At 42.0% G+C, this 27,851-nt stretch overlaps 1 protein-coding gene across 2 annotated transcripts in view; it reads right to left on the bottom strand.

The window, feature by feature from the left end:
* LOC140730856 (kinesin-like protein KIF13B) overlaps positions 1–27,851 on the bottom strand; it is a 274,790-nt gene that overhangs the window by 89,788 nt on the left and 157,151 nt on the right. For both annotated transcript variants that reach the window (XM_073051815.1, XM_073051816.1), the window contains exons 9-13: positions 25,061–25,173; positions 22,195–22,306; positions 14,918–15,130; positions 2,647–2,757; positions 1,525–1,659 (exon numbers count right to left, since the gene is read on the bottom strand). In XM_073051815.1, the coding sequence (XP_072907916.1) occupies positions 1,525–1,659; positions 2,647–2,757; positions 14,918–15,130; positions 22,195–22,306; positions 25,061–25,173 (684 nt within the window). The remainder of the gene's footprint in view (positions 1–1,524; positions 1,660–2,646; positions 2,758–14,917; positions 15,131–22,194; positions 22,307–25,060; positions 25,174–27,851) is intronic.

The following is a 27,851-nucleotide window of genomic DNA, read 5'->3' as shown; positions in this document are numbered from 1 at the left end:
GCAGGAATATTCAAGTCAGACAACATCTATGGATAAAGAAACAAGGTCTTTTTTTAAGATACAGTATGCTTACAGGCCCTTCCTGCCCAATGACGTCACACGCTCATCATTCCCTTGTGACCAATTAACCAGAGGAAACTCGTTGTGGTCACAGGGTGGTACAAACTCTTTCCTGGCAGTGGCAGGAATTGAACTCAGATTGCTGGCACTGTAATAGAGTTATGCTAATCGTGCCACTCTTTGATTAGTCTTAAGGTGCAGGCAAAGCAGAAAAGGATGAACAAAAGAAGAACAGTAATGAGGTAGAATACAGAAAAGAAGTGACAGAAGAGATAAAGGCAAAAGGTGGTCCATCTGATCTGTTGGCTGTGAGATCACTGTGGTATATATCTTGCCCCCTACCATGAATGTTGTACTGTGTTAGGCTGGAAAGCAGGGGGAAGAAGTTTGGAGAAATGGAAAAAACAGCTGAGGAAGGGGTGACAGAAAGAGGAAGGGGATAAGGATGGGGTGTGGGAAGGTTAGAAGGATGGCAGTTGAAGAAGAATCTGAGCAAATTCATGCATCTGCTTCCATCAGCGTGTGTATGTGAGTTCTCTAGCTTCTTCTAGCTTCTGGTAATTTTTCCCTCCTCATCCTCTTCTCTTTTTCAATTCCCCATCCAGGCTCCCCTCTTGCCCTTTCTATTCTCCTCAGCTCCCTATCACCTACTTTATGTGCCCCTCTCCTTCCCTCTCTGTCCACATTCCTCTCCTATCAGATTCTTTCTTCAGCCCTTTACCTTTTCCACCTATCACCTCCCAGCTTCTCATTTCATCCCACTCCCCCAACCCACCTTATCCCCTCATCTGGCTTCACCGGCCAGCTTGTACTCCTTTCCCCTCTTCCCACCTAGCTCACTCTGGTTACTTCCCCTTTCCTTTCCAATCCTAATGAAGGGTGTCAACCTGAGACACTGACTGTTAATTCCTCTCCTTAAATGATGCCTGACACGTTGAATTCCTCCTGCATTTTGCGTGTGTTACTCAGGATTTCCAGCATCTCCAACGTTCTTGCACTTCCTTGCCATTGAATCAAGACCTCACGGTGTCAAGCCCATGTGATAGCTGATGTGCAGTGACTCCTGCATCTTTCACTTCTCATAACTGGAGCAGAAGGGGAGTAACACACACAAAAAAAGCCCATGTGGTAGCTGATGTGCAGTGACTCCTGCATCTTTCACTTCTCATAACTGGAGCAGAAGGGGAGTAACACACACAAAGTGCTGGAGGAACTCAAGAGGTCAGGCAGCAACTAGAGAGGAATAAAGAGTGAACTTCTTGGGCCAAGACACTTCATCAGGACCCAAAGTGTCAACTGTTTATTCCTCTCCATAGATGCTGCCTGACTTGCAGAGTTGCTTCAGCATTTTTTGCGTTACTCTGCATCTGCAGAATTTCTTGTGATTTTGGAACAGAAGGGACTGCCTAAGAAAAACAAAGAGAACATAATGACAGAAATGACGACGTCAGCAAGGAATATTACCTTTAAGTAATAAACAAGCAGCTCATTCAAGGCTGGATCAGCATTCAGATTCACCAAGAAACACTTGTCATCCCCTACTTTGATTCCTGAGGACTGAAGAGAAATGCCGAGACTCTCAAGCTGCTTTTGACGCTCCTGTAATACAGAGAGATGGCACAATCCATTTACAAACACGGTCTCTGACTGAGAATACCAGTGCTCAAAGAAAATTTATTATCAAATAACGTACATGTCTGCAAAAATTATCTTGAGTAATTTTTTGCAGGCATTTATGGTCGAACAAAGCAATCCAATAGAACCAATGAAAAACTACAATGGGCAAATGAAGATAAACTGTACTAATACAAAAAAGGATGGATGGACGGATGGACAGACAGAAAGATAACTATAGATAATAATGAGAACATGAGTAGTAGAGACCTGGAAATTGAGTCTATAGATCGTGAAATCAGATTCGTTGAAACGAGTGGAGTATGCAACATTCAGTGAAGGGACAAGAGATGGGAAATAGACAAGGCTCAAGTCAAATTACTGTGAGTTAAATGGTCTCTGTTTCAGTCATTGGTCCTTGAATGGTAACTAATTGTTATTCATGTACAAGTTACAATTTGGTAACTCTCAGAGTATTACATAATTGGGCTGAATTTCAAACCAGTTACTGACTTGAAAGATTCACACAAGAACAAAAGTTATTGCATCTTATCTAAACCCCTTGATTAGACCACCAACTGCCTCAAAAACAATAATGGATATGAGAAAGATAGGTTCAGGACTTGTGGTAACATAGGTAATTCATAAAGCACAATAGTGTGCTTGTCATTGACTGAAAATCTAAAAGAAACTGAAGAGATCAATGAAAATTTAGATTAGGAAATCAAATGAAAGGAAAACAAACTGACCAAAACGTGATGGTAGAATCCCAGAAATGCACTGTGCAGGCAACACTGGTCACCTGAGTAATCAAATAACAATCAGAAGTGTCATTAAACAGGTTACACATCCTGATCTCACCAGTGTAGGCAGGATGTAAGCACAGGAAGTGCATTGGTGAACCCACTCAGATTTTGTTTCAACATAGACTTCAGTCGCACACTCAAGGGAAAGTAATACTGCATTACATACTTGTGCAATGGCCTCTGTTTTCCTTAGTTTGTCTTCCCAGGTAACAGTCATTTCTTGAATTAGCTTTTCAGACTCTTCCAAACGATCCTTCAACTCTGGAGATTTCATTGCCTGGTACGGAAGAGCCAAATGAATGTTCGTTGTGAAGAATGTACAAAATAAACACAAGTTGATTCCATTCAGCTCATCATACCTTCTCCACCATTCATTATGATCAAGGCCAATCTGAACCACTTTCCTTTGCTAAACTCGTACCCCACAGCCTGAATGTACTTACTGACCAAGCAACTGCAGATGCTGCATTCTGGAGAAACGATGTGCTGGAGGAACACAGTGGGTCAAGCAGCAAATATGGGAAGGAAGAAGTTTCTGAAGGAAGAAGTCAATGTTTCTGGACAAAGTCGCAATGCAGGATTTCAAGCCGAAATGCCAACAATTCCTCCCCTCCTACAGATGTCTTTCAACCTACTGGCTTCCTCCATCACATTGTTTATTATTAATAAATAATTATTTATTGTCTTTACAGCCCTCTTGAATAGAAAATTCTAAATATTAATTATGTAATGGGTCCTTTATTTTTTAAATACTCATCCAAGGGACGTGGGCTTTGCAGGGTTGGCTGGTGTTAAATTGCCCATCGATCACTGCCTTTGAAAAGGTGGTGGTAGTTGTTACTCTGATCTTTATACCCCTTTCTCACCACAGCTCACACTCTCTGCAACTTAAAACACACTTGTTTTGTCACTTCTCCTGTTTGGAGGAAAGATCTTCGACATGAAATTTTGACCGTTTTTCTCCCCAATGGTGAACCCCACTATCCGAGCCATGCCACCATCGGGCAGGTGGTACAGAAACTTAAGTCCACCCCAAGTTCAAGAACAGCTACTTCCCTTCAACCAGCAAAACACTTACCACTAAAGTTTAGCAATACTACAATCACTTTCACAACAATGGAACTTTTTTTTCTAATTCTGATTTGTTCTTGTAAGAATGTGCACAATCACTGTTTAATTGGGTTTTTTCCTGTGAATGCTGCTTATATGATAACATATACTTATAAACACTGCTGTAAGTTTTCATTGCACCTGTGCGTCTATGTACCTGTAGGTACGACAATAAACTGGACTTTTTGACTGTCATCAACAAAGCACTTCCATAGAATTTTCTATGTTTTAAAAAAATCTGCAGTGGTTATAGATGGGCACTGGTCCCTCACCTTCCCCCCTCCCTCCCCTGCACTATCAAGGACTCTTCAAGAAGTGATTCCATCACTAAGGACCCTCACCATCCAGGACATGCCCTCTTCTCACTGCTACCATCAAAGAAGTGATGCAGCAGTCTGAAGAAACATGCTTACCTTCTTAGGAACAGCTTCTGCCATCCATCATCAGATTTCCGAACAGACAATGAACCCGTGAACACTATCTCAATATTTTGTTCCATTTATTGCAATTTTTTAGTAATTTTTTATGTATTGCATGGTACTGCTACTACAAAGCAACTAAATTTCACATGTCAGTGATAATAAGCTTGACTCTAACCAAATTATGTCCTGTTCTTCTAAATGCAAGAGGGTACAAATGCTACCGTAAATCCTTCCATGAGGGAAAGATTACATATCCTTGAAACCAATCTGGCAAAGTGTGGTAGACTTCTGCCAATGTAAGCATATCCTATCTTGGGTTAGGACACAAGATTCTATACATACTGAGTGGCCACTTTATTAAGTACACCACTACATCTGCTCGTCTAATCAGCCAATATGTGGCACTGACTGAATGCAGAAAAGCATGGTCAAGAGGTTCATTTGCTGTTCAGACTAAACATCAGTGACTTCGATCATGCAATGACAAGGGGTGGTTTGTGTATCTCAGAAACTGTTGACCTCATGGGATTTTCAAGCACAACAGTCTCTAGAGTTTACAGAGAATGGTGTGAATTAATGAGAGAGGTCAGAGGAGAATAGCCTGGCTGGTTCAAGCTGACAGGAAGGTGACAGTAACTCAAATAACCACGTTATAACAGTGATGTGCAGCAGAGCATCTCTGAACATACAACATGTTGAACCTTGAAGTGGATGGGTTACAACAGCAGAAGATTACAAACATACACTCAATACCCACTTTATCAGATACAAGAAGGTGCCTAATAAAGCAGCCACCAAGTGTATGCTTCAATATACATATTACAAATAAAGCATATCCTTATCAAGACATTGCTGTACGTAAGAAACAGTGAGAGTCGCTGGACTGATTTCTGCGGGACACCATTGATCCCAGTCTTCCTCATCTGGTTCCATGCTCTTACCAACCTCTTCTATCACATTCCACCACGTGGAGCCTTTTGCTGCCGTTACCAATTACCTCCCAGCATGTATTGGAGTATTGTTATGATACCAGCCCCCTCCTTTGTGAGAATTGCAAGAGCCCTAGTGAAAGGGGGGTCAATGACCCGAGAGAGAGAGCAAGAGAGAGAGAGAGACAGGCTGAATGGACACAGGAAATGGAAAGACAGCGACGTGCTGGATACCGCATTCCACTGGGACAAAAGCTGGCGACTGTGGCATTGTTCTCAGGAGACACCTGGGAACTGCAGACGTGCCAACTCGCAGGGACATTGTAAAGCCCTCGGGCAAAGTGGGCTGGTTGAGAGAGAGATTGCATCACCTGCAACCTGATTGACACCTGAGATCCCGTGAGGCAGTATAAAGAAGGGTCTGAAAGAGGAAGACCCTCAGACGCACCAAGGAGTCACCAAGAAGCACGATAACGCTTCCCGTGGGAACGGGAAGCCATTTTGAAGTAAGCCACGTGCGTTAAATTCCGAATGCGGGGTTTGTGGCTGGAACCAACGGAAGATCGCTTTTAACTAACAACGGGGAAGATCGCTCCCCTGATTCCACGGATGTTTTGGGCAAGTTTTTCCGTTTATCTCTCTCTCTCTCTCTCCAACACGTGAAACCAAAAGGGAAAAGCCTGCAGACTTCAGAGTGACTCTTTATATTTCCAATTGGACTCAGTATTATACCCTAGACAACGAAAGAGCTTATTTCTGAGTGATTATTAATGTACCTGCGTTTTAGATTGAGTATTGACGCATGAAATCTGAATGTTTGTATTAACCTTAATTTTGGTGCCCCTTTATTAATAAAACTTTTGAAAATAGTACCATTGGACTTCAACTGACATATCTATCTTTGCTGGTAAGTGAAACCAGTTACTGGTTCCATAACAAGTGGGGTTCTCGTCTCGGGATTTGACACCAAAAAGGGGGAGGTCAGTCAATCGGGATTGTAAGTCAAAAAAAATAATTTGGATCTGGTACGCAGGTAGCCAGACAGAAAAACCAGCAAAAATGGACGTGTGTGAATTTATGAAAAACGCGACTGTGGCGGCGCTAGAGGTGAGCACCAAATCAGACTTGTTAAATTTGGCGAAGGGGTTAGAGGTGGAAAACGAGCAGGATCAAGCTGAGAGGCAAAGACAGCATGAAATTCGGATCAGAGAGTTAGCAGCAGCCGAGAGAGTGGCAGCGGGGAGAGAAAGAGAGAGGGAGGAGCTAAGGAGAGAGCGGTTTAATGTTAGTCGGGAGCTGAGAGTAGTACCTCCGTTCGAAGAGACGGATGTTGATAGTTATTTCTTGTTTTTTGAAACGGTGGCAGCTATGATGCCGACCCGCAGACGGGCGAGTGCGGTGGCCCCGCCCCTAGAGACCCAAAGCTATCGCGCATGCGCGGTCACACGCAGCCTGTCCAGAAAAGCAGTGAGCAGTTTAAATCGGGCCAGCAGTAATCTGGCCAAGATGTTTATACCGACCCTGTACCATGAGGGTTCCGAGGGTGGTAAAACAGAAAGCAGTAAAGTAAAAGGGGGTAAGGGAGAGGAAATAGCCCTGCCCTTAGTGAAGAGAAAGGTCCTAGAGGTAGGAACTAAAGTTGAGAAACGGATAAAGTTGTTAAAATGTCCAGAGTTGGACATGGTTAATCTGTCTGGTTTGGCAGAATTGTTTGAAGAAGTTCAGAGTTCTAAAGGTGTTCTCGATGGTCCCGAGAGTGAAATGAGGGCAGTCTTAGAGAGGAAGGGTATCCTTGCTGTGGAGAAGTCAGCTGAAATGGCCGAGGAGGTTGTTTCAGCTCGCAGGGTTGCGCCTTCCCCAACGGGGGGCTGCCTAGAGAGTAACTGGAAGGATCGGGGGACGTTAGAATTTGAAAAAGGTACGGGTATTGAAAGCCTGGAAGGGGCCAATGTCCCGTTTGAGTGTGTCCAAGATGGGGGCGCACGTGGTGCTGAACCTGGTAACAGAGCTCAGGGGAAGTCTGAGGTGTTTGATTCAGGGGGACGGGGCGGCCGTCTTTGTGGATCAGATAGGGTTGGTTCAGTAGGAAAAGGGTTAACCTTGGTAACCGTGGGAAGTGTGAGTTCCACGGTGTTTGTATTCGAGAGTGGGGCCAAGGTTAATGCCGAATTTAAGGGGGGAATGAGGATTGTTATTGAAGGAAACGGAAAGTCTGTAGTTCCCAAGTCGAAGGAAGAAATTTTAAACCTGGCAGATCGCTCACAGAGTGAGTCGGGAAATAGCGGGGCCCCCCACTCTATTGTTACGCCAGGGTGGGGTGTGAAGAGGTTGCATTCGAAATGCTACCTGAAAGAGGAGTTGGAATTAAAAACAAATAGCCTGAAGGGTCTTGACAGTTTGGGGCATGGTGTTGAAAAAATAGCCCCGATGAACGAGGCGGGCGGGAGTTCACCACGCCAAATTACTCAAAGTCCCAACGGGGGGACTCGCCAGAAAAGAGGTGACGGTTAATGGGGATGCCATTTTTTTTAAACAGCAAAGCAGGTTTTTACGGGTTGCGCCAAAGCCTGTGAATAATAAAGACAGACCTTTGGAGACTTGCCGGCGAAGTAAACCGACCGAAACGATTAGTATTCGCATAAACTTTTGTAGATGCACCTAAGCTAAGATCACACCTCCGCAGTTTTGTTGCTGAAGAAAGCAAATAAATAAGCTGGTTATTGAGCTGAAGTCTGATGCTGCCAGGCGTTAGCATGGCACGTGAGGTTAAGGTATTAAAGGAAAGGGGCACTGTACTTGTTACCTGTTTAGATGCTGACTTGAATGTATAACTGTATTACTCTGTAGTGAAAAGAAAAGCTTCTGTATTGTGTTAGATTCAAAATTTCTGTAAGACTCTGTACCACTCTGTGTTTTTAACCGCTGGTAAAAAACCTTTAAGAGGAGAGGTGTTATGATACCAGCCCCCTCCTTTGTGAGAATTGCAAGAGCCCTAGTGAAAGGGGGGTCAATGACCCGAGAGAGAGAGCAAGAGAGAGAGAGAGACAGGCTGAATGGACACAGGAAATGGAAAGACAGCGACGTGCTGGATACCGCATTCCACTGGGACAAAAGCTGGCGACTGTGGCATTGTTCTCAGGAGACACCTGGGAACTGCAGACGTGCCAACTCGCAGGGACATTGTAAAGCCCTCGGGCAAAGTGGGCTGGTTGAGAGAGAGATTGCATCACCTGCAACCTGATTGACACCTGAGATCCCGTGAGGCAGTATAAAGAAGGGTCTGAAAGAGGACGACCCTCAGACGCACCAAGGAGTCACCAAGAAGCACGATAACGCTTCCCGTGGGAACGGGAAGCCATTTTGAAGTAAGCCACGTGCGTTAAATTCCGAATGCGGGGTTTGTGGCTGGAACCAACGGAAGATCGCTTTTAACTAACAACGGGGAAGATCGCTCCCCTGATTCCACGGATGTTTTGGGCAAGTTTTTCCGTTTATCTCTCTCTCTCTCTCCAACACGTGAAACCAAAAGGGAAAAGCCTGCAGACTTCAGAGTGACTCTTTATATTTCCAATTGGACTCAGTATTATACCCTAGACAACGAAAGAGCTTATTTCTGAGTGATTATTAATGTACCTGCGTTTTAGATTGAGTATTGACGCATGAAATCTGAATGTTTGTATTAACCTTAATTTTGGTGCCCCTTTATTAATAAAACTTTTGAAAATAGTACCATTGGACTTCAACTGACATATCTATCTTTGCTGGTAAGTGAAACCAGTTACTGGTTTCATAACAGTATAAAAGTATAAATTTACCAAAACTATGAAGTCAGTTTTGAAATTTGCTATGCATGTATCTTAAGAATGTGGAAGACAATGGTGTGTTAATGAGAGGTAGCTACAGAAAGAGCTTGCTATTTGCTATGCATGTATCCTAAAAATGTAGAAGACAATGACGTGTTAATGAGAGGTAGCTAAGAGATGTAGATTAGAACATGATTAAGCCAATTGATAGAAACAATAGGGACAATGATGTACGTGAGGTACGTGTAATATGCAACTATAGATCGATTACATATGCTAATGCAACTGGACCAGGAGATTGCTATAAAAAATGCTGTGTCCGGGGATCGGTGGGCAATCAGCGACTAGCTCAATGACTGTCTCAGCTTTGATTTGCAAATTAAAGTTTAACCCTTCTTGAAGAATCTTCTGCGTCTCCTGGTCATTTGTGAGGCACGAAAAACCACGACACATGTCACTACTTCCATACCTCCCAGCGTCCGTCGCTACTTCCACACGTCCCAGCGTCCGTCGCTACTTCCACACCTCCCAGGGTCCGTCGCTACTCCCACACCTCCCAGCGTCCGTCGCTACTTCCACACCTCCCAGCGTCCGTCGCTACTTCCACACCTCCCAGCGTCCGTCGCTACTCCCACACCTCCCAGCGTCCGTCGCTACTCCCACACCTCCCAGCGTCCGTCGCTACTCCCACACCTCCCAGCGTCCGTCGCTACTCCCACACCCCCCAGCGTCCGTCGCTACTTCCACACCTCCCAGCGTCCGTCGCTACTTCCACACCTCCCAGCGTCCGTCGCTACTCCCACACCTCCCAGCGTCCGTCGCTACTTCCACCACCCCCCAGCGTCCGTCGCTACTTCCACACCCCCCAGCGTCCGTCGCTATTTGTTTTTTAAAAATTTTTAATTAGTTTTTCAAAACATTTTACAAAATTAAAAACCCCAAATCCCAATGAGGAGCATTAATACAGTGCAAGATTAAGCATACAATAACAATATGCTACAAAGGAAGAGAATTTAACAAAAAAGCACCTAAATTAAAGACAAGTGAGCTTAGTGTCCTCCCCAAGCCCCACAACACAAGAAAAAAAACAACTACTCCAGACCAACCACCACACAGTATAAAGAGTATAAGTCCGGACAGTCAAACTCCCAGACTGTGAATACACTTAGCAACAGAGGATAATAATGCCTACTACCAGAAAACAAAGGGAGCTGAAAGCAAGGGACCGAAAAGAAGAGAAAAAAAAACCCTAGTCAGGAGGAAGGTTATGAAAGTACTCGATAAAAGGCCCCCAGATCTTATGGAACTTTAGATCCGAATTAAGAACTGAATAATGAATTTTTTCGAGGTCCAAGCAGGCCATAATGTCGTTAAGCCATTGCGCATGAGTGGGCGGGGCAACATCTCTCCATCTAAGGAGGATCAAGCGTCTCGCCAGGAGAGAGGCAAAGGATAGTATTCGGCATTTGGTCGGACCCAGACATAAATCTGTCTCGCCCCAAAAACCGAACAGAGCAATTGAGGGGTTAGGTTCTAGGTGCTGATTCAGAATACCCGATAATGTAGTGAAGACATCTTTCCAGAATTTCTCCAAGCTAGGACAGAACCAGAACATATGGATGAGAGAGGCCACGCCCCTCTTGCATTTATCACTGAGCGGACTAATGCCAGGGTAGAATCGAGATAGTTTTGATTTAGACATATGGGCTCGGAATATTTGAGTTAATAAGAATGGAAACTCCCCTAGCTTTATCGGCAAAGGATGAATGAAAATGCTGACCCGCCCACTTTGACAGAAGGCGGGAGTTATCAGAACAACGAATATGAGTTTCTTGGAGGAAAGCAATGTCAGCTTTGAGTTGTTTAATATGTGAGAATACCTTCCTCCTTTTAACAGGGTGGTTCAATCCCTTTACATTCCAGCTCACGAATTTAAGTGCACTAGCCATTATCAACTACTAATGCATAAAAGGCAGCAGGCATATAAAAAGTCAAGCAGGACAATAGCAGTCTGGGAGCAGAGATGTAAACATAGATTCGTAAGGTCAAAATATAAACATGTCCTAAGCAATAAAGAGATGTTGGAACTGGAAAATCCACCCCACCCGCACAACCCAAAACTAGACGGCTACCAAAACAAGTAGCTAGCTCTACCAAAAAAATTAACCCAAATACAACTTCCAGATCTGTGTCATTAACAACAGTTCCGTATAAATACTATAGCAAATAATAACTAGTTTATGCACTAGAAAACATAACTACAGATTAGAACACCTTCTGCAGAAATATAAAACTTAATACAGAGAAAATCGGAAGAAAACCAAAACTAACCTATCCGCGAAAAATTATAGAAGAATAAAGTAAGAGAAAGGGGAAAAAAAGGTAAGGAGGAAAAAGAAAAAAGAGGAAGGGGAAAATTATAAATTCAAGACGAGTATTTATCAACCGTTTACAGAGAAGGGAGAAAAAAAATTCAGAGATTAGAAAAAAGGGGTGAAGAAAAGAAAAAGATAAAATAAATAAATATTTAAGACAAAGGAAAAATGAATCAGCAGTTGAACTGTGAACTGACAAACAGGGAGGCCTTCACTAAAGACTTCGAACCTCCAAAACAAGTTAGAGTTAGTTGTAGAACTCTGTAGGTAAAGTTATACAAGAATAAAAATAGATTACACACACACACCAAATCCCGGGAGAGATTGTCAACAGCCCTTAAAGTTTCAATGAATAATGTCTGAGTGATTCAAGTGAATTCCGAGTCCAAAGAAAGTAATTTTACTACAAGGAGTACTTATCTACCATTTTAGGAGGTCCAATCAGATTCCGAAGATGACTGGATAGCCGGAAGACTTGCCACAAACGCTTCAGCTTCCTTCGCTAATTTGAACCACTTGAATTTCCCGGTATTAAGCTTGATTCGTAGATCAGCAAGGTTATGAAGGGAAGGTTTGAAACCACGATCAAAAAGCACTTTCATTACGTCTTTAAACTCAGCATGCATCTTTAAGGCCTGGGGTGCAAAATCTTCCACAAAGCGAATGGTTGTATCCTTGAAAGGAAGCGACCCCCTGCCTCTACAATCAGACTGTGTTTTACCTGGTATTGATGGAAACACAAGATTACTGGTCATGGGCGGGAGCCCAGAATTCCGGGAGGAACGTAAACTCTGTGTGCCCGTTCGAGCTCGGGCGGCTTCGGAAGCAAATCTTTCCCGAATAACTCACAGAGAAACTCAGCGAAAAACTTCACCGTTGATCCCTTTTCAGTCGCCTCTGGTAATCCCAGAATTCTGATGTTGCAGCGTCTGCTACAATTTTCGAGATCCACCATTTTGGAAAGAAGTTTATTAGATTTTTCCTCTAAGCTGGAACAGAGAGTCTCCAAGTATCGAATACGACTCTCTAAACCTTCAGAAGTCGAATCGATGCGAGATAAGTGTTCAGCATGTTTGTCCACTTTATCGTTGATCCGATCCAGTTTGTCTTCTAACTGTTTGAAAGCGGTTTTAAATTCCTTTAGGATTTCGTCTCGGAGCTTTCCAAGCGCAACCAGCGTCTCGTCCAATGGGGTCATAGTTTCTTTTCTCCCGGGTTTAGAACTCTTGCTAGACATTGTAAGTTAGATATATTCACAGGCAAGTAAGAGATACCGAAATAATTCCTAACTAAGGTTTAAAAAATGAAGACATTTAGTGCAAAGATAGCGACAGTAACGGAACAAAGGTTCGGAGCAGCTAAACAATCGCCATCTTACCGGAAGTCCCGCTCCGTCGCTATTTCCACACCCCCCAGTGTCCGTCACTATTTCTATCCCTCCCTGCACCATCTGCCTATGACCCTTCCTCAGCTGGATTCCTCTATTACTTGCCCTACACCTTTCTATCACCTCTTTATACTGCCCACTTCCCATCTCTTTTCTACGTGTTAACTTTCTGTTTCCCACTACAGACACTGCCTGATCTGCCAAATTCTTCCAGCTTATTTTTTGCTCCAAATTCCAGCATCTGCAATCCACACAACATACTTGTCTTCATTGGCCATATCAGGATGTTGTAGAACTTTCTAAAACATGAATTAGACTCTTTTCTTCTCCATAGGTGCCTCCTAACCTGCTGAGTTCGCCCAACATTCTGTGCGTGTTTCTCTGGATTTCCAGCGTCTGCAGAGTCTTGTGACACTGTAGGTCAATTTGCTTTTCTTCGTTTGGAGAAGACTCCGAAGGGGCAACATAATGGGTTATTACAAAATTATAATGGACTCAGATGACTTTCGATTATCTGAAATTTTAAATTGTCACCTGACGCCCAATTGAAGTGTCTTCAGGCTCTGAAACAGTTTCAATGAAACCCAATAAAACTGTGAGGAAGAACACTTTATCTTTCAAGGAGGTGGAATACACCGAGTTCAATAGTTCAAAGTATAAAGTCACCATACACCACCCTGAGATTCATCTTGTGGCCATTCACAGTAAGCCAAATGAAAAGCTACAAACACTGACAAACAGCAATGTGCAAAAGTCAAATTGCAAATGCAAATAAAGCACAAATAATAATAATAAATAAATAAATAATACTGAGTCCTAGAATCATATGTCCCCAGGTTATGGAATCAGTTTCTTATTGAGGTGAGTGCAGTTGTCCATGCTGGTTCAGAACCCTGGTGGTTGAAAAGTAAATAACTGTTCCTGAACTTCACACAACAATTTTGCTTGTTTCATTTTTATTCTCTTCTCAACTAATAGTAGTATTTGGTGACAGTTAACCTCGTCACACTGATATCATTTTCACAGAGTCTTAAAAACACTTGTTACCTGGTCTGGTGAAAGTTCACTGACTTGTTAATTGTGTCTCCTATCAAAAATACCACATGATCTGTTGACTAGCTACAGCTTGTTCTTGCCTTTACTATTATTATTCTGATGTTCACATAAACCTACACTTCTAAAAGCATTGGAAACACAAAAGTATAGACCACAATTACATAATTTACCACTACCTCTAGAAGAAGTAAAAGGTATTTCCCCATTTTATGCACCATCTAAGTACAGATATCTACCATATAGTGTAAGCCTTAAATTCTGATAGAATTCAGAAAATAGATGAGACAACAATGTCAATGAGACAACCAGACGTCATGGGTTAAGGGTGAAAGATTAAAAATTTAACGGGAACATTAGAGGAAACTTCTACACTTGGAGGGTCGGGAAAGTGTGGAATAAGCTGCCAGCATAAGTGGTGCATACAAGTACATGGATGGGAGGGCTGTGGTTCCAGTGCAGGTCGATGGGAACGAATGGTTTAAATGGTTCAGCATGGACAAGTTGGGCCGAAGGGCCTGTTTCTGGGCTGTATTCCATTCTGAAGAATCATTGACGCAAAGATTGGCAATTATCTCAGTTAGATTAGATGCACTCTATTCTTTGCACAGTGGGACAGAGTCATTAACATCAAAGTTTAAAGAAAAAGTACTTTACATTGAATCATCTTGAGGCCTTCTGTTGGTCAGGGTCAACCATGGATATTATGTCCAAGCTGTCTATATGATATGTAGGCCAGGGCAGTACAATATGGGGAGAAAGCTGTTGGTCATATAGCAGGCTCCTTCTCTTCACGCAACCAATAAATCCAAAGGAACAGCAGAGACCAACTGAGTTATCATTTAATAAATATCTGAGTATAGGATCACACAGCCAAGCGAATTTTGCAATTAGAAGGTGAATGCAAAAGTTTGCCAGCAGGGGCCGCTAGAGCCCTTTAATTCCCCTTTGCTGCTCTATCCACAGCATTTCTGCCACTCAGATTAAAACAGTTTTGCAAATAAACAATTTATACTTTAGGCCTCTGCAGTTTTGAATAATTGAATACATTACCTCCAGGTGCATGAATTATATGCAACATCTGGATCAGTCAACTGCATTTCATCAAAATGTGCGAAGTTCAGAGTAAATTTATTAACAAAGTACACGTCACCATTCACTACGCGAGTAAAAACATGCTGTAGCACAAGATTCTGTGTAGCTAATACATTGTGAAGAATCAGAAATGGTGTTTAGTATTTACACTTACTTCCATTTCCATGTCCTCTTTTGAACAGTCAATACACATCTTACCAAGCTATTCCTAACAAACCAGAATACTGCCCTGCTTCAAATCCAGGATTCCTACCACATCATACCTCTGCTCTGGAGAGTTGTTCCCGCAGTTTATCTACTTCCTCGCGGAGCTCCCGGATGATCCGGGCATTAGGATCTTCATTCACCACAGCATGATTAATAATGTTTTTGGCTCTGTCTGCGTACCTCAGCGTTGACAGCGTTTCGTCGTAATTGTCGGCTGAGGGACTCACTGTCGCTATCATTGCCGTTTTGCTATTTCCACCAAGACTGTCCTAGATTTTGCAGAAGAAAAAAGTTCAAAGTAAATTTATTATCAAAGTACATATACACCACCATACAATATCCTGAGATTCATTTGCTTGCAGGCATTGACAGTAATATAAGAAATACAATAGAATGAAAAGCCACACCAATACGATGGACAAACAACCAATATGCAAAAACAAAACGACAAACTGCACAAATGCAAAAAGAGGGAAATGAATAGATAAATAAATAAGCAGTGAATATCAAGAGCATGAGATGAAGAGTCTTTGAAAGCGAGTCCATAGTTTGTGGGAATAGTTCAGTGATGGGGCAAGTGAAGTTATCCCCTCTGGTTCAGGGGTAATAACTGTTTCTGCACTTGGTGCTGTGAGTCCTTCCTGACAGCAGCAGTGAGCAAAGAGCATGGCCTGCATGATGGAAGTCACTGATGATGGAATTTGCCGTCCTGCAACAGCGCTCCACGTAAAATGCCGGAGAGGGCTTTACCCATGATGGACTGGGCTGTATTAACTATTTTTTGTAGGCTTTTCTGTACAAGGGTTTCCATACCAGGCCATGATGCAGCCAGTCAATATACTCTCCACCACACATCGATAGAAATTTGTCAAAATTTGAGATGACAAGCCGAATCTTTGTAAACTCCTTAGAAAATAGAGGTGCTATCATACTTTTTTCACGATGGCACTTGTGTGCTGGACCCATGACAGATCCTCTGAAATGATAACACTGAGGAATTTAAAGTTGTTGACCCTCTCCACCTCTGACCCTCCGACAAGGACTGGCTCATGGACCTCTGGTTTCCTCCTCCTGAAATCAGTTCCTTGGTCTTGCTGACACTGAGTGAGAAGTTGCTGTTGTGGCACCACCCAACCAGAATTTCAATCTTCCTCCTATTTGCTGATTCGTCAGCACCTTCGATTCAACCTCACCAGTGGTGTCATCTGCAAACTTAAGGGCAATGGAGCTGTGCTTAGGCTCACCATATACTACGCTGAGATTCATTTTCCTGTAGGCAGTCACAGTAGAACAAAGAAATACAACAGAATCAATGAAAAATTACACACAATTAAAGACTGACAAAAAACCAATGTGCAAAAGAAGACAAACTATGCAAATGCAAAAGAAATATGTAACAACAATAAATAAATAACACTGAGGACATGAGTTGTAGGGTCTTTGAAAGTGAGCTGAAAGGTTGTGGAATGAGTTCAGTGTTGAGATGAGTGAAGTTATCCACACTGGGTCAGGAGCCAGATGGTTGTACAGTTACAACTGTTCCTGAATTTGGTGATGTGGGATCTACCATCTGCAGTGAAGGTATAAAGGTACAGTTATACCTTTATAGCATAATTGACACCTTGTGAGTACATATTGTTTTAACAGCTTATAAAGATATATTTCTGCACTTAAATGCCACGTAACATTAAAAGTGATTTGGCTAGAGTTAAATAGGTGGGTTGCTGGGCAGGGCAGCTTGCTGGGTCGGAAGGGTCTGGTCTCTGCTGATTCTCTCAATAAACTGAATAATATAAACTCTAAAGATGACAGATTCTACAGATGCTGGAAATATTGAGGGGTCTTGGCCTGAATGAAATATCTGCTGTTTGTACCTCTCCACTGACATTGCCTGATGCTGAGTTCCTCCAGCATTTTGTTTGTGTTGATCTTTAGCCTCTATTTTGATCATCCCAGCAATGAAAGGCACCACGATTTGCATGAGTTTGAACAAAGTTCCATTTACCCCTTGGCCAAATCAATAAAATGGTCACACGTCGAGTGGTGGCTTGCCGGGGTATTGGAAAGGTGATTTCTCTAAAGGTCCTGTCTTTACAATGAGGACAATGAGATGATCAGCACTCAGTGCTACAGTGGAGGAAGTCTGACAATAACTTTCAGAGTACAAGTATGTGTAGCTTAATGCAGAAATCCAGAGCTTGCTGTTAGTGATTCCTTGTTCTTTAAAAGGCCAAAAGACCATAATATAGAGGAGTAGAATTAGGCCATTTGGCCCATTGAATCTGCTTCACTATTTCATCATCGTTGTTCCACTTCCCTCTCAGCCCCAATCTCCTGCCTTCTTCCCATATTCCTTCATGCCCTGGCCAATCAAGAATCTATCAACCTCCACAGCTGCCTGTGGTAAAGAATTCAATAGATTTACCACTCTCTGGCTAAAGAACTTTTTCCTCATTTTGATTCTAAAAGGATGCCTCTCTATTCTGAGGCTGTGTCCTCTGGTCTTAGACACTTCCATCATCCTCTCCACATCACTCTATCAAGGCCTTTCACCATTCGATAGGCTTCAATGAGGTCACCCCTCATTCTTCTGAATTCCAGTGAATATAGACCCAGAGCCACACAAGCCATTCAATCCTGGAATCATTTTCGTGAACCTCCTTTGAACCCTCTCCAGTTTCAGCACATTCTTTCTAAGATAAGGGGCCCAAACCTGCTCACAATACTCCAAGTGAGGCCTCACCAGTGCTTTATAAAGTCTTGACATCACATCCTTGCTTTTATATTCTAGTCCTCTTGAAATGAATGATAACATTGCATTTGTCTTCCTCACCACAGACTCAACCTGCAAATTAACCTTCAGGGAATCCTGCACAAGGATTCCCAAGTTCCTTTGCACCTCAGTTTTTTGTATTTTCTTTCCATTTAGAAAATAGACAACACTTTCATTTCTTCGACTAAAGTGCATGACTGTACACTTTCTGTCACTGTATTCCATCTGCCATTTCTTAGCCCATTCTCATAATCTGTTTTCCTGTAGTCTCTCTACTTCCTCAGAATTATGTGCCCCTCCACCTATCTTCATATTTGAAAGTCTGCAAACTTTGCAACAAAGCCATCAATTCCATCATCCAGATCATTGACATGTCATGTAAAAAGAATCGGTCCCAACACAGACACCTGTAGAACACCACTAGTCACTGGCAGCCAACCAAAAATGGTTCCCTTTATTCCCACTCATTGCCTCCTGCCAGTCAGCCACTGTTTTATCCATGCTAGGATATTTACTGTCATACCACGGGCTCGTAGGTTGTTAAGCAGCCTCATGTGCGGCACCTTGTCCAAGGCCTTCTGAAAATTCAAATACACATCATCCGATCTATCCAGCTTGTTAATTCTTCAAAGAATTCCAACAGATTTGTCAGGCAAGATTTTCCCTTGAGGAAACCATGCTGACTATGGCCTATTTTTATTATGTGCCTCCAACTGCCCTGAGATCTCATCCTTAACAATCAACTCCAACATCTTCCCAACCGCTGTGGTCAGACTAACTGGCTGATAGTTTGTTTGTTTTTCAGCCTTTCTCCCATCTTGAAGAATGGAGTGAGATTTGCAATTTTCATATCTTCCAGAACCATTCTAGAATCTAGTGATTCTTGAAAAATCCTTACTAATGCCTTCTCGAGCGCTTCAGCCACTTCTTTCAGAATTCTGGAGTGTACACCATCTGGTCCAGGTTGATTTATCTACCTTCAGACTTTTCAGTTTCCCAAGAACTTCCTCTCTAGTTATGGCAACTTCATACACTTCATGACCCCTGACACCTAGAACTTCCACTATACTGCTAGTATCTTCCACAGTGAAGACTGATGCAAAATACTTATTCAGTTGATCCGCTATTTCATTATTCCCCCATTACTACCTCTCCAGCAGTTCGATATCCACTCTCACCTCTCTTTTACATCTAATGGATCTGAAGAAACTTTTGGCATTTTCTTTCAATTTTTATTGGCTAACTTACTTTTGTATTCCATCATTTCCTTCTTAATGACTTTTCTTAGTTGCCTTCTGTTGGTTTTTAAAAAAGCTTCCCAGTCCTCCAACTTCCCACTATTTTTTGCTCTATTTTTGCTTTTGTTCTTTAAAAGGACGTTGTGTAGATTTTTCCAAGCTAACAGCCAAACTCAGTGAACTGTTGAGAAATTCAATTTTCAGTAACTGTAAATAAAGCCTGAAATTGCTCCATGTTAAATAAGATGTAACTGAGATTTCAAGATGAAAAACAACAGATTCAGCCAGGTTTGCTGGTAAACCACCTCTTTGCTCTCAGTATATAATTATACTCTGGGAATCTGATCCCCTCAATCGTTTCAAAATACAATTAATGTTTTTTTTATAGTTTAGTATTTTCATCTTCCATATCCGTCAGTATGTCCTAATGTTTTTCATTGCTCTCTGTAAAACACAAAGCTAATTAAAAGTGAGAGTTCTGTTCTTCCAAATTACTGCCCCTGAGAATTATTCAATGCAATTGGCTGTTTCGCCTGTATGACTGCATCACCTCTGCAAGATGCCAAAAATGCCCGCAAGCTGACAGAACAAAAATTCTACTACTGGTCTGCTCAGATACAAAATTAAAAGTGGGCTAATTCATACATTTTTACTTTTTATTTCCCCATATCTGACCTGTATATCATCATAAATGTAATCTCCAACAAATACTATTCAGACTTATGAAGGTTATAACCAAGCAAACTTTCCTGACCAGGATACGATACTGAGTCAGACCAGCATGATCCAAAAACAATTAAACCCTAGCCTTCTCTCAGAACATCTTGGCATGATGGTTGGCACAGACATTGTGGGCTGAAGGACCTGTTCCTGTGCTATACTTGCATACATTAGACCCAAACCAAACTCATTGTTGAGCTCAGTACAGCTCAGGTTAGGTAATCAGGCTCGTTTACCTACATCAAAACCATAAAATTTTTGAGATTTTTGTAGGTAGTTTTCTTCGAGATCAGCAGGAAAATTTCTCCACGCCTTAAAAATTATGAACAGTTTTACAACAAAAAACGCTTTAGAACAGGAAAATGCGACTGAACAAACTTAATTCACCTTACTCCTGGCAGTGAGGCAAGCGCTGTGATTTCCTAATCTCAATCCAGATTCAAATAGTTTGTGAAAAGTCTATGATTAAATTTGCTATGCAAGACCCCAAATAAAGATTCTAATTCTTACAAGAACCAATTCTTAAAAATACAGCAGGTACAATTTTGATTTGCATGTTTTAATAATAGGAATTGAAAAAACACAATCCTATGGATTAAAGGATTGATTGTCAATGGTTTATAGTCACCATTATGGGATTGCTGTACTTTACCATACAAAAGATGGCTTATCTATTCACACATAGTTAGATCGATTAATACACCGTAATTTATCTTAGCTTGGGGTTAATGCAGCAGAAACACAAAATATAGTGGATTCCAGTTAATTGGGCCACCAGTTAATCGGGGCAGCCACTTCTATGAGATAACTGTTAGAGAACAAAAACTAATCGAGAAAATAGCCGGGATTCCCTTCGTTTATTTGGAACACTGCTGTTTTGTTGGGGCAGTAGACTGTTTGAACAGTTTCTAACTATTGTCAGGCGAGTGTGCTTGTGTGGCCATTAGACACTACACCATGCTTAGAGTGGACAGTTTTTAAATAACGTGTAATTACATTCAAAAAAGTGTGATTTTTGTGACTGATAGCTGGTGAGAAATAAGCAGCAGAATAAGAATCAATATCACTGACCCATGTCATGAAATTTGTTACCGAGATACCGCTCCTAGAAAATGACTCGGAAACTACAGAGATGGAGCTGACTAATATTATACTTTCTGTAGCTTCTTTCAGTCCTGTGCAGTAGCCACCCTATAACAGTGATACAGCCTGTCAGAATGCTCTCTAATGCACAACTATAGAAGTTTGAGTGTTTTCAGTAATAAACCTTCAAACGCCGAATGAAGTATAGTTGCTGTCTTGCCTTCTGTATAGCTGCATCAATACGTTGGGACCAGGTTAGATCCTCAGCGATCTTGACACCCAGGAACTTGAAATTGCTCACTCCCTCTACTTCCGGTCTCTCTGAGGATTGGTTTGCGTTCCCTCGTTTTACCATTTCTGAAGTCCACAATCAGCTTTTTCATCTTACTGGCACTGAGTGCAAGGTTGTTCCTACAACACCACTCATGAGCTAGTATATCTCACTCCTGTACGCCCTCTCATCTCCAAGATCCTACTAACGATGGTATCATCAGCAAATTTATAGGTGGCAGTCGAGCTATACCTAGCCACACAGTCATGGTTCTAGAGAGTAGAGTAGTGGGCTAAGCACACACCCCTGAGGTGCGTCAGTGTTCTTTGTCAGTGAGGAAGAGCTATTATCACCAATCGCACAGATTGTGGTCTTCTGGTGAAGTCAAGAATCTAATTGCAAAGGTACAGAAACCCAGGTTCTGTAGCTTATCGATCAGGACTGTGGGAATGGTGGTGTTAAATGCTGAGCGATAGCCAATGAACAGCATCCTGACACGATGTGAGAATTGCAAAGAGTCTTGCTCATTTGAAGGGGACGGAGTTTGTACTGGAAAAGACAATGATTTTTTTTTGTCCCCCACCTCCCTTACCATTCCTTCCCTGCCATCTCCCCCCCAGGTGCATGATAGCCATTTTTGGCACAGATGGTAAAGAATGGCCTAAACTAGGAAGCAAACATCCCGAACTGTATTTGAGAACAAGCTCGACTGAGAAACAAATAATCACAGCATTCTTCTGGAGGGCGTGTGCTCAGTGCCGTCTCATTGTGCTTCCTGTTTCAATATGTGAAATCAGGTTACATCACATGTTTTGAATAACAGCTGACAGAAGTTAGTCCTCATTCTGGGTCTACCCTGTGGCAAAGTTAACTATACACAGGCTTTCACACAATCTCCTTGATTATACTCTTACTGTTTCCCCCACCATCATCAGTTTATTTCTGTCCACAATCCATTCACTATAACAGCAAGGGCAGCATGGTAGTCGGTTCATTTCAAAGCTTCCCAGCACAAGATGTGAACAAATGCATTGCTGTATTTTTGTACTTTCTTCCTCAAACCCACCCCCTAAAGTTGGCTCAGAATAAAGAGGAAAGATCATTCAGCTTACTGTCACCGTACTCTCCCGAACCCACAACTGTTTAGGCTCCACTCTTCAAACTATAAAAATTGGGAATACATCCATGACTCCTACAGACCACAAAATACATGTATACTAACTATCTTGGAAAACAATCTCAGTTTACCTTGAGTAGCCAGGTCAGCACAGAATCTCTGTAGGGGACGAACTTGTTCTTGTTTTTACCAGCAGCCTGATCTGCCAGAGCAGAGATCACCAGGCCTAGAGTTGTCAAGGATCTGAAACAGCAGCACAAAGAAACATTATTAGTTAGTTCCAGAGATTAAAACAGATGTTAAAGATGACTAGCAAGCCCATTAAACACTTTCAGGGAGATGTATCACTGAAATAGGTCTCTCAGCCTACTTAGTCTACAATAACAATCAGCCACCGAATCGCACTAATTCTACATTATAGAACATAGAAAACTACACCAGAATACAGGCCCTTTGGCCATGATGTACTGATCTTATAACCTACTCCATGATCAATCTAACTCTTCCCTGCCACGTAGCCCTCCATTTTTCTATCATCCACATGCCTAATTGTTTCTTAAATACTCTTGATGTATCTGCCGCTACCATCACCTCTGGCAGGGAGTTTTACGAACTCACCACTGTGTGTAAAGAACTTGCCCCCCAACATCCCTCCTATACTTTATTCCAAACACCTTCAAACTATTCATCCTGGTATTAGCCATGGCCGCCTAGGAATAAATCTCTGGCTATCCACCCCATCTGTGCCTCCAAGTCACGTCTCATCCTCCTTCGCTCCAAAGGGAAAAGCCGTAGCTCGCTCAACCTATCTTCATAGCTCTCTAGTCCAGGCAGCATCCTGGTAAATTTCTCGGCACCTTCTTTCAAGCTTCGGCATCCTTTCTACAATGAGGGACTAGAAATGAACACAATATTCCCTGCATGGGCTAATCAGGGTTTTACAGAGCTACAACATTAGCCTGCGGCTCTTGAATTCAATCCCCTGACTAATGAATCAAACATTCCCATCAATTCCCCCTAGATTCCATGACTGTCCAACATATCAGGAGCAATTTACAACTGCCAATTAACCAGGCAACCCGCATGCCTTTGGGATGTGGGGGAAACCAGAGCATTCTAAGGAAAGATACAGAGCAAAATGCAAACTCCAAGCACTCAACCTAGGTCTCAGGCACGATAAGGTAGTAGGTTTACTAGCTATGCCACCCAGTATTGTCTAATATTCTTCTTTAAGTGTCAGACTTGATGTTTTCGATGGCAAGCTTACAAGCCACCTAATAAAACTTCTTTCAAACTCTGCATCCACAGTTGCTGCCAGACTCAAGTCTAAAGATGTTTTTTTCTTTCTTTCTTTCTTTCTTTAGTACATAAGAGTTAAGGAAAATAAACTGATTGTTTCTCTGGATCTGATGCAGCAATAAAAACAAAATATGCACAAAAACACAATAAATAAAAAAATCAATCCTATAAAACACAATGTACAATAACTGTTGAGGGCAGCTGAATGTATATAGGTAAGATTAGCTTATATTCATAGATTGATTGTGTGTGTGTGTACATAAAGTGATGTTAGGAGCAGGAGTATCCGTACACAGGGAGACTGACAGGAAATGATAAAGTAATAAGCAACTCCTGGCAAGAGCAGCTCTTCTACATTACAACAGGAAAATTAGATATGGATGAGGTTTAAGGACAATAAAATAATTGGCAGTTATAAACTGTAGGCTGCAGATAAGCAAATAGGCAGATTAAGCAAGCAAGAGCTTTGAAATTAAAACCTGATAATTAAAATTCCAGCAGCGTATCTGCCAAGGATTTAAATTTAAATGACTTCAGAAATGGAATACTAAACAATATATGGTTTTGCTTGCTTAATCACTGCCTATTTGCTTATCTCCAGCCTACAGTTTATAATTGCCCTTAAACCTAATCCAAATATAACTTTTCTGAAGTTCCCCATTGATTTTATCTTTCTTTGTTAATGATGCAGCTCACGATCAATTGTGAGAAGCGGGCCTGTCATTGGGAAATGATGTGAAATGTCTCTGTTCCATTACTTAGCCATATTCTGCCTCAAGTACAGTATAACTAGCTCGAGCTATATATAATTCATTCATTCAAGGGATGTGGTGTAATGTGGAAGCAGACCCATGGGGTTTGGTGAGTGAGACAGAAGACACTGATTATGAATAAGCCTATCAATTATTTATTTACAAACAGTACAAGATTCGACCAAGTATCCAAGCCCCCCACCAAAGTTACACAAACTAAAAACTAACCATTCACCAGATACTTAGCTAAGAGTTCGAGGGGGCTTTCTAGGTTTTTGAGCATACCTTCCCCATGGTCCTTCAGCACCAGTCTCTAGAGACAAAAGGGAAGAGGCCGAACCGCCCTCACGTGCCATTCTCATACACCCGAGGTGCTTGGAACCGCACACCAGTGCCACGGCACACAAGGCAACCAGGGAAAGAGAGGCCGCAAGTTTTAAATGAGCCAATGACAGACATGGTGGAAGCAGCTTTTGACCGACAAAAAAGCCAATCCCCTACGTGACATGTGGACTTTACAGGCCAAGCATTCAATTGCCCATCCCAAGTTACCCTGAAAGGGGCAGACGACCTATCTGTGTTGGGGCAGCACAGTAGTACAACGAGTAGCTTAGCGTAATTACAGCACCATCAACCCAGGTTCAGTTCCACTGCTCTCTCTAGTTGTTCGTTCTCCCTGTGACTGCATGGGTTTCCTCCCACATTCCAAAGAAGTACGGTTTAGTAGGTTACTTGGTCACACGGGTGTAACTGGGCCACACGGGCTTCTTGGGCCAGAATGGCCTGTTACCGTGCTGGATCTCCTAATAATAAATTTGCTTAATAACAAAATATGCTGGAAAAGGTCATCTGAAGATTTACCATGGTACCACTTCAGCAGCATGCCTGTGATTAGATTAACAGAGGAAATCAGTATTTCAACAGTAAAAGCATATAAGTAACTCACTTGTTGATGTTGCTTCCTTCCTTTAGACGATCCCCAGCAGCGCCAGTTTTTGCAGCTCTCTCACTGCCAGCCAGGTCCACCAAGCTCAATTTACTCACCTTCTCACCCAGCGTCTGCCGAGAGAGAGGAGATTAGAATGACTTCAGAAATAGCTCCAGGTCTCTGGAAGGAATGCTTCTTCTATTATGTTCCTCAATGCAGGAGAATGAGATTGATAAGTCAGCCATGATAGAATGCCAGAGCAGACTCGATGGGCCAAATGACCCACTACTCCTCCTATTCTCCTTTTTAAAGCACTGACCCACTTGCCACTATTTTTACTTCCTTATCACTACTTATTAATGGAGAATGTGTGGAGCAGGTTAAGACCTACAAGTATCTGGGAGTACAGTTAGACGAGAAGCTAGACTGGACTGCCAACACAGATGCCTTGTGCAGGAAGGCACAGAGTCGAATGTACTTCCTAAGAAGGTTGGCGTCATTCAATGTCTGTAGTGAGATGCTGAAGATGTTCTATAGGTCAGTTGTGGAGAGCGCCCTCTTCTTTGTGGTGGCGTGTTGGGGAGGAAGCATTAAGAAGAGGGACGCCTCACGTCTTAATAAGCTGGTAAGGAAGGCGGGCTCTGTCGTGGGCAAAGTACTGGAGAGTTTAACATCGGTAGCTGAGCGAAGGGCGCTGAGTAGGCTACGGTCAATTATGGATAACTCTGAACATCCTCTACATAGCACCATCCAGAGACAGAGAAGCAGTTTCAGCGACAGGTTACTATCGATGCAATGCTCCTCAGACAGGATGAAGAGGTCAATACTCCCCAATGCCATTAGGCTTTACAATTCTACCGCCAGGACTTAAGAACTTTTTAAAGCTATTATTAATGCTTTTTGAGATGGTGATTTAGATGCATATCATATTTTTTTTTACTGAGTTAAGTATTGTATGTAATTAGTTTTGCTACAACAAGTGTATGGGACATTGGAAAAAAGTTGAATTTCCCCATGGGGATGAATAAAGTATCTATCTATCTATCTATCTATCTTTTAACTTTTTACTTCCACTAGCTTGCTTGAATTTTTTTTCCTTTTTCAATTAAAATGTATATGCAGGCATGTCAAGTACTTCAGTGGTATAAAGTTAGCAAATTTTCTAGACTATTGAATATTATTCATATTAATAGTCCAATATATTTTAAATCAAACATAAAAGAGACAGCTGATGCTGGAATTTAGAGCAACAAATAATCTACAGGAGGAACTCAGTGAGTTGAGTCTCATCCGTAGGTCAGGACAAAACATTGAACAGTACAGGTCCTTGGGCCACAGTGGCTGTGTCAAATACAATACCGAATTGAACTAAATCCCTATCATCCATGTGCCTATCTAAGAGTTTCTTAAATGCAAGGTTTTCAGCTGAAACATTGAAAATTCTTCCCCTCCCACCTCACCCCCAGCCCTCAGATGGTGTTCAATCCACTAAGTTTCTCAAGCAGGTTGTTTGTTGCAGCATTTTTAATTGACTTTTCTAGATGTTGCACAGAATTACAATAAATTCCCTCGTGAACCAGACCAGTTTAGAAGGGCACGGGAAAATAGGATTCCGGTCAGTTAACTGGGAGCTCGGGAACTGTGGCTCCAATATAATGGAAGCAACAGCAGGTACTGGGATCCCAGTGAGATGGAGGTGAGCACAGGAAATGAGGACCCAGCAAGATAGAGGGAGATGTCATCTGGTGATCCACCTAACTGCTGGGACTTCTGAATCAGACAAGGTATTATCAGTTTTACTGTAATTCCTACTTCTCCTGCTTATTCTATGTATTGCACCATCCTGCTGCTTCAAAATAAAATCACGACATATGTCAGTGATATTGAACCTGATTCTGATCATACACCCATTCAGCATGACTATAAACCCTCTAACAAGAGGTTCCATGTTCTTAATTTTCCCTATTTCCTGTGATCTTTAATCTGATTATTAACAAATTTCCCTGCTATCTTAGTTCTAATCGTTTATGTAGTACATAGAGTACCAAATAATTGTGCCAACTACTTAACACTGTTCGACATCCAAGAAACTATGATTAAGACTTTCTAACCACCACCTTAACCACATAGTCTGATCCTTATTAATCCATACACACAGGAGATTCTGCAGATGCTGGAAATCCAGGGTTTGAGCCCAAAAGGTCGACCATTCATTCCTTTCCATAGATGCTGCCTGAGCTGCTGAGCTCCCCAGCATTTCGTGTGTGTTTTTTTAATGAATCCATCTATGATTGTCAAACTTTCCTAAATCGCAACCATTGCATTGTTTTTTCTATCATCCCTTCCTACTGGAAATCATATAATCATTTCATCACAACACCACTCAGCCTATCAAATCAGCTACTATTCACTTTATTTGCCCCACTCTTTCCCTGTAGACCTGGAAATGATCTTTCCTCAAACATTTTGGTAGCCACTTGATCAAGTACAATCTGTCCCTTAGGAATATGGTAGCTCCTGATCATCTATTTCTACAGATAATTTCATCACATTTACTTAATATACTATGATACAAAGAGGCCATTCAGCCCATTGCTGAACCCCATCAGACCTATTTTCCATTAATTTCTTTGCAGCCCTACAATTTATTCTCTCTCTCATACCCATCAACTTTTTTCCCACCATCTTGCCAGTACCTACACTATTTTACAGCAACTAATCAACCCACCAGTTGGGATGTGGAAGAAAAATACAAAATTCTGAGGAGAACATACAAACTCTGCAAAGGGAACACCCAAAATCAAGATCA

The sequence above is a fragment of the Hemitrygon akajei genome, chromosome 7, assembly GCF_048418815.1.
Source record: "Hemitrygon akajei chromosome 7, sHemAka1.3, whole genome shotgun sequence".
In the NCBI taxonomy this organism is placed as follows: Eukaryota; Metazoa; Chordata; class Chondrichthyes; order Myliobatiformes; family Dasyatidae; genus Hemitrygon; species Hemitrygon akajei.
This window is presented reverse-complemented; position numbering and strand designations above follow the sequence as displayed.